This window comes from Triticum dicoccoides, chromosome 3A (assembly GCF_002162155.2).
Source record: "Triticum dicoccoides isolate Atlit2015 ecotype Zavitan chromosome 3A, WEW_v2.0, whole genome shotgun sequence".
Lineage (NCBI taxonomy): Eukaryota > Viridiplantae > Streptophyta > Magnoliopsida > Poales > Poaceae > Triticum > Triticum dicoccoides.
The window spans coordinates 501027430-501038892 of record NC_041384.1 but is presented as its reverse complement, the minus strand read 5'-3'; the positions used below and the strand labels follow the sequence as shown (position 1 = coordinate 501038892).

The following is an 11463-nucleotide window of genomic DNA, read 5'->3' as shown; positions in this document are numbered from 1 at the left end:
CGCAGTTTCATCCATGGGACGAGGAGGGTCGTGGAGGCGAGGCCCTTGCGCATGGGCTTTGGGGTGTCCTGTCGCGCCGTGCGCCACCAGTCGTTGAGGGAAGTCTCGCTGTCGGGCGGGGCGCAGGAGAGTCTGAGCCAGTGCAGCACCTCGTGCCAGATCTGCCCGGCGAAGGGGCAGGCAAGGGTGAGGTGGTGCATGGTCTCGGGGGCCTGGTCGCAGAGGGGGCATCGTGCGGGGTGTTGCAGGCCACGGCGGGCGAGGCGGTCGGCCATCCAACATCGGTCCAGGCGAGGACCGATCTCAACTACTTGATCTTGGATCAGCTTTGCTGGGTGTCAACTACTTATATATGTTCTGTAATTTGAGGAACTGTCGACCAACAAATAAAGGCTCACATTTTTATGATTTTATCTTTCTTTAATACTACTATCAATATGATGTTTGGAGCTACAGAATGGTATGTTTCCAAAAATGAGTGCTAAATTTTAATGTTTGATAGCTTGCACATAGTTTCATCTAGTTATTGTGTTTTACTTGTTTTCAAATATTAGACTCGACTTGAACATCGATAGCATCATTTCTATTATATGCCCAGATATCAGCATCAAGTTTGGTACTAGACTTCTAATGTTTTAACTATTTCTTGTCAGGAATTCAAGTGTGAAATATGTGGTAACCACAGTTACTGGGGGCGAAGGGCTTATGAGCGCCATTTCAAGGAGTGGCGCCATCAGCATGGGATGCGATGCCTTGGCATTCCTAATACTAAGAACTTCAATGAAATTACATCCATCAAGGTACACCTGCCGTTTTACTGTTGTCTTGTTTGTGTCCTGTCTATAGGATAATGTTTGCAAAATATTCTTCTCGGGCTCAGGGTCGTGTACATTGTGAGCAAGTGCCTGTAACTTAGTTTTTTTAAACTGATAGTCATGCCTTTTGCTTGCTTCATATTTTCCAACTTCATAATGTTGGAATAAACAGTAATTTGAAGTTGAGTTTAACTTTCCTCAAGGATACATGAACACTATACCATGTTTAGGGTTTATGAAGCATCCCCCATGTTTGAATAATTTGTAAGCCATACTTTGGTTAGTCACATGGATAGAAGTCATGAAACCGAGATATTAATAGAGGGAGACCATGGTGTCCATTGTATTAATGTCTCGGACTAAGAGAGATAAATTATTGTCGAGTGTGGTCATAATTGCTGAAAGAAGTTAAATTAGGAAAAAAGGAGAAAATGCCATTAAATTTGACCCGTAAGTTGATCTGAATCATATTGAACATGTGCTGTGTCATGTACTGTTTCTGTTTGGTCGTCACGAAGTTGCTTTGACATCTCTGATTTGTATCTCCAGGAGGCGACGACACTCTGGGAGAGAATACAAGCAAAGCAAGGGCAGAACAAGTGGCGGCCAGACTTGGAAGAAGAGTATGAAGATAAGGATGGAAACATCTACAACAAAAAGACCTATACTGATCTGCAGCGCCAAGGCCTGATATAGAATTCTGGATGTGATTCTAGTGCTTTGAAGGAACGCGACGCTAAAATCGTTGGTCTACTGTTCTATTGATACCTGCTGAACTTGATGGTCGTTGTGACTTTTTATTAGATTACATTATATGTAGCCAGATGGCACCTCGGAGTTACAATTTCCTTCTTTGGGTTGCATTGCATATTATGCTTTACTGGTCAATCTTAGTCAGCGGTCTTTGTTTATTCGACCAAATCTCCTATCTCATTATGCTTACTTTATAGTGTCAACCTGGAGAAAGCAATCTTAGTCAGTGACAGTTTGATGCTTAAGCGCTCAGTGGGGTGGGCTGAAAGTTGTGTGCTGTTCGATCGAAGTATAAATCTGCATCGAAGTATGAATCTGCAAACTGAGGCAAACGGAAGCAAAGGCGGTTTAGTGTATCCATTTTCTCTCTCTAAGAAGCCTGGTAAAATCTTGAACATGGCGTTTTGGTTGGTCTCAGCCTTTGAAGCTTGAAATCATTTGTATTATACTCCCTTTGTCTCATAATGTAAGAACGTTTTTCGAGCTAATATAGATTGAAAAATGTTCTTATATTATGGGATGGAGGGAGTACCTTATTTTCTAAAATAAGCTGAACCCCAGGCAGGTGTTTGAAAGTGGTTTTTGCATCATTTCAGCATTGTACAAAGCAAAAATGGCCACATGTCCATGTACATGAATTCTTTCACAAAAAATTTAGACCCTAGAGGTAAGAACCGGTCTTAAGGTTCGAGGAGTGGTTATGTCTCAGAAGGGACCCAAAAAAAATCTGAAACGATTGGTTGGTGCCAAAGAATGATGTAAACTATTTTAGTAATCTAAACGCTCTTATACTAGTTTACAGAGGGAGTGCGAGACAATAAATTTCAGTCATATGATATGCAGAATCAATGTTGCTCCAGTAAAAAAAAAGAATGAATTCTCATGTCTTCCAGTTTTGCAGGTTATCATTTCGAAAGTTTTCCTACACCAATGAGTTTTCCGTTTAAATTTGAAAATCATGAACTACAAAATCACTTTTAAAAACCAGGATAGGTTATGCTTAAAAATAAATTCACTGTTCAATATAAACAGTTTCATGGTTCAAATCAGACCAGGTAGTTCAGGAACAGCATTGGTATTTGCACAGCCCACTGAGGATGCACCATTTGCGCTTTTGCACATATCTCTGGACTACTTGTGAAGTTGTGATGCGTCCACAACAATCCAGCATCCTTACAAACAGCAATGTTTTACATTGTTTTGCAAAGTTGACACTGTAAGACAGATCAATTTTCTCCCACTTGCTGTCGCCTGTAGATCCTCCATCTCAGAAAAAAATAAGCAATTCTTATAATAAAAAAGGTTAGCAAACCGAAGAACGTAGAAATTGACACATCTGTTACACTGTTCTAGATCTTGAAACATTCCCAGATCAAACAATCTACTCCCGCTTAACCTTTGATCCCACTTGGCGACATGGATGCAGCAAGACATGGATGCATAGAAGCCAGCAGGGAAGATGGACAAGAAACAGATACAGATATGTGGCGCTACTCCATTCCCACAAGAACTCCATTGACGCCCAGAAATCTCCAAGGTCTACCGTCCAGGACCCCTTGGACAGCCCTTTCATAATCAACAATGCAGCTGGAGGGAAACCAAAGATGGCAAGAAGTATATTTGAAGCACACAATACTGTCCGTGGAAGGAAGCTCATACCAAGCTGTGCTTTCAGCGGTCGAGAAAACAGGCACATTGGGATCACAATCAACGCCCCAAGCTGAGCAGTAGCGAAATTTATTATCGACATAAGCCCCAGCCCTATTGAGATTGAAGTGATCATCGTGGCCTTCAGAAGTTTCCATTCAACACCAGCAGAGTATGGTGAACCAAACATGGCATATAGGACGATCAACGTCAAAATGGCGAGCACCACCCAGATCACTGAACTTTGTATTGGTGTACCATCGGGAATTTGACTGATATAGTACGGTAGTAGTGAAACAATCACTGCCCAAAGTTGGATAACAAGCAGAACTCTTGCAGCTTGAAGCCATTTCCATGATCCAACCTCGGTTGGGAGATTATCAGCACTGCCCTTTGTTTTACTGGCATCGATTGATTCTCCCTTTTTTCTACCGCCATCGGCAAGAGCAGCAGCAACTATTGGGAGGGGTGCCACAAGCAGTGCAAAAGGAATCATATAGACACCAACTGAAATAAACTTGCTCGGAGCTGTGAGGAAATATAGGAAAAATGATTGATGGAACTTCTCGAGCAGATTGTTCACAGAACGTACCACACCTTCAAGTAACCTGAACAAAAAGCAGCATGTCAAATGAATATCTGAACAAATCAGTATAAACTATGTTTCAATCATGCGCTGTATAAAATGTAGAGTAGGCATCTTTTGCTGAAAAATGAAAATAAACCTTTGGAATTGAACAGGCCTATTATAACAGCGTAAGGTTATCAGCAGGCCAAGTCTTAAGATCCATAGCTAATTGTTACAACTTCCAGGGTCTATAATTATCTTGTCTCTGATAATCAAGAACATTAACCTTATATATTTCCTCTTACTAAGCTATTCAACACATGTCAATAATCACAAGACGTTTGAAATATTTCATAGCAATGCATCCTGAAGTAACCCGGTAAGAACTGACCTTCCACCCCTTACAAGAAATGACGATTTGGCATTCTCATTTCTGATATAAAATGTTGGTGAAAATTCTAAAGAAACGGCATCAACTTGATAGTCACGGAACGCACCATGAGATCCAGTGGGCACTCCAAGAGCCTGCTTTAACAAAAACCCAACAAGAAGTGATTAGGTTCAGTTGAAAAGCTAGTGTTGTTTAAGATAGAATGGAAAATACCCAGTCCAATTACCTGATTATAAATAGAGCTAGCAAGGTTGGCAGTCCCCTCCACATAATCAGAGGCAGTAATATCAAGCTTCCAGTCAGGATTTATTTTTCTCAATATACTCCCAAGAGTATGAATCACTTCAGCAATAGCCCTAAGCCATGCAGAACTCAACAACGAACTAATTGTCTCAATGTTCACACGAAAACCTTGTCTATGAACAGCTAGATAGTGCACCACATTCAGAAGGTCCAAGTTTGGCATTTGGCCATTAGATGCCTCCGCGTACATTGTAACACTATCTCTATCACCATAGTTCCTAGTTTCCCCAACTTTAAATATGAGAGCAGCAGCCATTGTTCCAGCACGTTTGAAATCCGTAAATTCAGCCTTTTCTGCAATACCATCAGGTTCATGTTTAACACCACCCACAAACATAGGGTTATGGTACTGATTTAACCATGCAGAGACTGCGGTGTACTCCCCAAATTGCGAGTCTGCAGATAACCACACAATATCCTTTGACAGCCATGCAGCTCGACTTAAGAGGGAGAAGACAGAGAAACCAAGTGCGAGTGATAATACTTCATTTGCCTGAACTTTCTGAGGATTGTAAGGAGTAACCAATACTATAGCTTCTTTTCCATCACCCCTAGGAGCTCGTATAATGCCAATTGTATTAGTTCCAGAGTTGGAATAGGTGCCATTGGGTCGAACTGCCAAATCGTTTGTCATGGAAGTAAAGAACTTCAGAGGATGAAAATGCTTGCTATGAGGGAGGAATTCGTGGTAACACACTTCTGCACCCAGATCTTTCATTTGTTGCACTATGAATTTTGACATTTCCCTGTGACATTTGTAATAAAACTGTACATTAAAGCAGACACAGGTAAGAACTATGAATTAAAGCAGACACAGGCATGTCGCTGAAAATGCTTGCTATGAGGGAGGAATTCGCGGTAACACACTTTTGCACCCAGATCTTTCATTTGTTGCACTAGGAATTTTGGCATTTCCCCGCGACATTTGTAATAAAACTGTACATTAAAGCAGACACAGGAAAGAACTACTCCCTCCGTCCGGAATTAACTGTCGCTGAAATGAGTGAAACGCGTCTAGATACACTCATTTCAGCGACAGTTAATTCTGGACGGAGGTTGTACTATTTACTCTTGACAATCTAGTATGACACCCTTCACTTGCGTTATATCACCATATGAAATTGGCATGTCTTTAACTTCAGTTTAACTAACATATGGAAAAAATTGATTCTTTGTGTATGTTTACAAGCATTACTCTTTCGAATTTAGAATTCCATGGATACCATGCGTATGTTTATTAATAAAATTACTATATATTGTTGGAATAACCATCACAGATTTCATCATGACAAACGCTTTAATGGCAGGCTTGAAATATTGAACATTACACATCTATCCATACATTTGTACAAACAAGGATGCAGATTCAGCATAATAAAAATAAGGATGAACCCACTGTTGTCAGAAAAGGAAGTTGAACATAGAACAAGGGATTTAGATAGAATAACCTACATTCCTCCTCTTGATTCCCCAGCTGCAGCTTCAATTCCTTTGATAAACTTGTTAGCTTCCGTGACATCCTCGCTGGAGAACAATGGATTTGCAGAGCCTACATGCAAAGGTTCCAAATCAACATTATGTTCCGTCTTTGAACGGCCATATGCTGCTTGCGTTACATGAACATATGAACTGATAAATTGCCACTAGCACGATAAGATGAATACTTGACGCGGTGGATATGGATGGTTTGCCTTCACTATTGAATCATAACCATGGGAAGCCACTCGGGTATATCATACTCAACCCTTAATTTTGCTAAGGTACCGATCGCTCCACTACAAATTTATTGTACAGGGGATCTGAATAACCACGGTGAAAAAGAAGATTGCGTACCAGGTATAAGAGCGTTCTCCGAGAGGTATGTGTTCTTTGCAAGCGATGGGAGGAAGAGGAGTGCGATAATGCCCGCGGAACAGCACAAGGCGCTGGCGACAAAATGGCGAAGAACTTTGTCAGTGGAACAAGAAAAAGGAAATGACTGAGCATGGTGCTAAATAGGGAGAGATGGGGAGCAGACCTGAAGAGTATGTGGTGAGAAGCGAGGAATATGCCAAGGCGAACGATGAGCCGCGGCTTCGGCTGCGTATCTTCCTTAGCTGACGGCTCCATGGCTGCAATTTGGTCTAGGTCTTCAGGTGGGCGTGCAGATTCTTACCGAATCTCGGCCGGCGGGGCACGATCTCCCATCGACTGACGCAGTGGCGGCCCTTGGTTTCGTCTTAGAAGAGGAAAGGTGGGGTTGGGGTGGCCAGTGGTGGGGGAAGGGCCAGCAGGAGTCAGTAGCGCTAGCCGCCGCGCCCAGCGCGGCAGAAGCGATGCGGCTCCAGGCGAGGAGGTCAACGAGGAAGGTTCTCCGACAAGGCGCGCCGTATAGCCGGGGGTGGAGCAGAAGCTGCGGAGCAAGTCGAGGAGGCAAAGCCGAAGAGCGAGCGCGCGCGCTGCTGCTGCTCGGAAGGGGACGACGGCGAGTGGTCGGTCTCAGTGAGGACGATGGGAGATCGCGGCGTGGGGTTGAAGAAGGCCAGACAGGACCTTGGAATCTCTTGGATATTTGGACTATACATGATTCCTCAGGCCCAGTTTATTTTTTGAGAGAGAATCGGGCCCAAATGTTATGTCATTTCGATCAATCGCATGGGAGGGCCAAAAGCCCAAAATCACTGTTTTTATTTTGTGTTTTTAGCATGGAATTACTCATGTTAAAAAAAACATTGTTTTTGACATTGTAACATTGAGTTTAGCATAAAATGACTCTGGTTTAAAGTTTTGCACGGTCTGACCCTTTAGTCTACCACCATACACAGCGGTGGTAAAGCTAACAGGCTACCACCCGGTAGACGCTGGTCTAGACCCGTTGACTGTGCCTATGTGGCAAAGGAGTACCACCACTAACCTCGGTAGTAGGCCACTAACCCTACCATCTGATCCTGCGCCGGTAGACCCCCAAAGGGGTAACTAGCTCGTGGGGCCGTGAGTGGGCCATACAGCCCACACCCGCAGATTTCTTTTGCATTCGACATCTGCAAAAATCATCAGAACTTTCTCCACAGTGGGATAACCTCTAGCGGGCTTCTTCCCCCTGTCGTCATCGTCCCGATCCTTGTCATTTGAAGGGTCTTCTGTCGTAGCTTGCTTTAGCAATCTGCACTCTCGAGTGGTGTGCTTTGGCAAAATCAGGTTGCCATCTTCATCTTTCTTTGTGTGAACTTGACAGGGCTGATCAAGTATGTCACTCTCTGAGTGTTTCTTCTTCTTGGAAGCCCATTCCTTCTTTTGCTTCGATAGACCCATGCCTTTCCCCTATCCAGCCAGGGCCGCTGCTTCGACATTGCCGGTCGCGTCGGCCTTACGCTTCTGCTTTCGACTGAAGTTGTTACCAAGCTAATTGGGCTCTCCAGCCTTCCCCTTGCCGCTTCTCATTTAGTCTTCTTTGCCATTTGTATACCGACTGGCTATCTCCATCACTCGGCTCAGAGCTGGAGTGTTCGTTCGGTCAAACTTCAGGATGAGCTCCCGGTACTTGATACCTGTCTTGAAAGCACAGATTGCTTGGTGCTCACTAACATTCTCCATTGTGTTGTGCAAAGTGGCCCATCGCTGGATGTACTCTCGGAGAGTCTCGTTGTTCCTCTGCACGCAGTGTTGCAGCTCTGCCAGTCCACCCGACTGTTTGTACGTGCCTTCAAAGCTTTTCACGAACACTCGGGCCAGGTCATAGTAAATGCTGCCAGGAGGTAGCTGGTTGAGCCAGGCTCTTGTGAACCCTTCGAGCATCAAAGGCAAATGCTTCATAGCCACATTGTGGTTGCCGCCACCAATCTGGACGGTCACTCGGTAATCTTCCAACCAAGTTTCTGACTTTGATTCACGATGAACTTGCTGATCCTAGTCGCCAACCTGAAGTTGGCCGGAATGTCTGTGGCATGCATGTACCGGCTGAAGCACTCGAGATCATAGGAAGTGGATCCACTCGGGTGATCTCTGTCTAAGCTGTCTCCGTGGGTTTGACCCAATGTTTTAAATAGCGGGCTAAGGCGTTTAGCGGCGCCTTCTTCAGGCAGCTAAGGAAGCTATAGCGGCGCTAAGCCATGTTTAGCATTTTTTTTCTAAAATCATGAAAATATCAGAAAACAATCACCCAATTACACAAGAAATCATTGCTGGCACTAAGACAAGTTTGTCTTCCTGGCCGGGAGCAGCAACAGCCCGGAGCAGCCACATTGACCCTCCTTCCTCACGGACGGGGCGTCAAGAGCAATAGCCCAGGGTGACCTGGAGCACCAGCTGAGGCTCGCCGGGGGCAGCAGCCGAGAGCAGATGCCGCCACCTCCGCTCGTGCAAGACGCCGGTGTTGCCGGGAGCTTCATCCTGAAGGAATCAGGCTGCCGTTCGTAGCCGCTACAACATGATAACCCACAAGTATAGGGGATCGCAATAGTTTTTGATGGTGGAGTATTCAACCCAAATTTATTTAATCACACAAGGGGAGCCAAAGAATATTTGTAAGTATCAGCAGTTGAGTTGTCAATTCAACCACACATAGAGATTAAATATCTGTAGCATAGTGATCAGTAGCACAGTAATATGATAGTTTTGATAGCAGTGGTAACAGTAGCAATGGTAATGGTAACATCAGTAGCAGTTTTGTAGTAGTTGTAACAGTAGCAATAGCAATAGTAACGCATCAAGAACAATATGTGAAAAACTCATAGGCATTGGACCGGTGAATTCGTTGGATGATATTCATCATATAACAGTCATAACCTAGGGCGACACGGAACTAGCTCCAGTTCATAAATATAGTGTAGGCATATATTTCGTAAATAGTCATACATGCTTATGAAAAAGAACTTGCATGACATGTTTTGTCCTACCCTCCCGTGGCAGTGGGTGAGGGATTCCTGGACTAAGGGGTCCTCGGGCGTTCGACCTATTAGACATGGGTCGGACTGATGGGTTGTGAAGATACAAAGACCGAAGACTTTACCCGTGTCCGGATGAGACTCTCCTTGGTGTGGAAGGCAAGCTTGGCGTCTAAATATGAAGATTCCTTTCTCTGTAACCGACCTAATGTAACCCTAGATCCCTCCGGTGTCTATATAAACCGGAGGGCTAGGTCCGTAGACAGATATATCCTCATAATCATAGTCAGACATGCTAGACTTTTAGGGTTTAGCCATTACGATCTCGTGGTAGATCAACTCTTGTAATACTCATATTCATCAAGATCAATCAAGCAGGAAGTAGGGTATTACCTCCATAGAGAGGGCCCGAACCTGGGTAAACATTGTGTCCCCTGTCTCATGTTACCATCGACCTTAGACGCATAGTTCGGGACCCCCTACCCGAGCTCCACCGGTTTTGACACCGACATTGGTGCTTTCATTGAGAGTTCCACTGTGCCGTCGTCAAAAGGTTTGATGGCTCCTTCGATCATCTACAACAACGCTGTCCAAGGGGAAGTCTTCCTTCCCGGACAAATCTTCATATTCGGCGGCTTCGCACTGCGGGCCAACTCGTTTGGCCAGCTGGAGCCGATTGGAAGCTACGCCCCTGGACATCATGTCAGATTTGGAAGCTTGAACTACGTCGCGGATATCCGCGGAGACTTGATCTTCGACGGATTCGAGACCACGACAGACGCTCCCTGCCACCACGATGAACATGACGTAAATCTATCATCGGACCATACCCAAGAGATAGTACCCGTAGTTGCTCTGGCCTTAGATCCGGAGCAGATCGCGCCATCCGAGGATGGGAAGCTCAACCCCGCCGCGGAAGCCGCAGACTCAGCGGCATTGGAGCCTCACACATACCTAACTTCAAGTGACATCTGTGTCACCAGAACCATGGACTCGTCTCCGGCTACAGGTTCCGAACCTTGCGCGTCCGCGTACGTTGAGCTTGATCGGTCACCGATCGTCGAATTCAGCTCCGCGGACATCTTCCGGCACCCGCCTTTGGGCGACGTGTTAAACTCGTTAAGAGCACTATCCTTAGCAGGGGGCTCACATCCGAATTGTATCCGGTTCGAGCCGGAGGCTGATGATGGAGAATTTCGCTTCCCACCCACTGCCCACTTCATAGCCACTGTCGAAGACTTAACTGACATGCTAGATTACGGCTCCGATGACATCGGTGGTATGGATGACAATGCCGGAGAAGAAGAGGCCCAAAACCTACCGGACGCTGGACGACCACTTCCTCGTATGATGTATACATGGTGGATGCACCAAAAGAGAATAGCGACGATGACAAGGAAGATCCAGTTGAGGATAAACCTCCCGAGATACAATCAAAGCGCTGGCGTCAGCGGCGCCGCTCTAAGTCACACCGCAGCAAAGACAACAACACTGGCACATGAGAAGATAACACTCTAGAAGGTGCCGAAGACCATGAAGACCCCGTTGAGGCAACTGCCGAACAAAACGAACGGGAAGACGTGCAAGTTAGCCCTGATGAACAGGCCACGCAACAAGACTCGGAGGACAGTAATTATCTTCCGCTCTCCGAGGATGAGGCGAGCCTTGGCACTGAGGATTTCATCGTGCCCGAGGAACCTCTCGAGCAGGAGTGCTTCAAGCGCCAGCTAATAGCCACTACAAGGAGCCTGAAAAAGAACCAGCAACAACTTGTAGCTGATCAAGACCTGCTCAACGACAGATGGACTAACGTCCTGGAAGCCGAGGAATACGACCTCAAGCGACCACTCAAAAGTTACCTGAAGCGCAAGTTACTACCTCAATTCGATGATGAGGTGCTGGAGCCCATGCCATCAGCACACAATGCGGCTGACCGATCACCACGTGGCCGGGACAAAGCGGCAACACAAGCCGCACACCAGCCCGCCTTACCTCGCCGTAAAGGCAGAGACAAAACTGCTCAGGGATACACGTATGATCTCCGGCAGAGCCTGAAGAATAAAACAGGTCCGGCTAGATCGATCTACGGATCACGGGGGCGTGCCTCGACGCGGGAGGACGGCT

General features: G+C 45.6%; 2 protein-coding genes across 3 annotated transcripts in view; one reads left to right on the top strand and one right to left on the bottom strand.

Moving 5' to 3' along the window:
• LOC119268800 (splicing factor SF3a60 homolog) overlaps positions 1 to 1794 on the top strand; it is a 10036-nt gene extending 8242 nt beyond the window's left edge. Inside the window, exons 11-12 of the mRNA XM_037550505.1 lie at positions 654 to 800; positions 1365 to 1794. Coding sequence (XP_037406402.1) covers positions 654 to 800; positions 1365 to 1511 — 294 coding nt within the window. The 3' untranslated portion in view covers positions 1512 to 1794. The remainder of the gene's footprint in view (positions 1 to 653; positions 801 to 1364) is intronic.
• An 833-nt stretch (positions 1795 to 2627) lies between these two features.
• Positions 2628 to 7010, bottom strand: LOC119268799 (glycosylphosphatidylinositol anchor attachment 1 protein-like). Of its 2 annotated transcripts, XM_037550503.1 has the most exons (6): positions 6495 to 7010; positions 6311 to 6402; positions 5930 to 6026; positions 4401 to 5223; positions 4175 to 4308; positions 2628 to 3823 (listed from the first exon to the last, which is right to left on the bottom strand). In XM_037550503.1, exons 1-6 carry the CDS (start codon positions 6584 to 6586, stop codon positions 2950 to 2952), a joined length of 2112 nt encoding a protein of 703 aa, XP_037406400.1. In that variant the 5' UTR covers positions 6587 to 7010; the 3' UTR covers positions 2628 to 2949. The 2 variants fall into 2 exon arrangements, with proteins under 2 accessions (XP_037406400.1, XP_037406401.1); XM_037550504.1 differs by lacking the exons at positions 6311 to 6402; positions 6495 to 7010 and having other exon boundaries at positions 4401 to 5243.
• Between the last annotated feature and the right edge of the window lie 4453 nt (positions 7011 to 11463).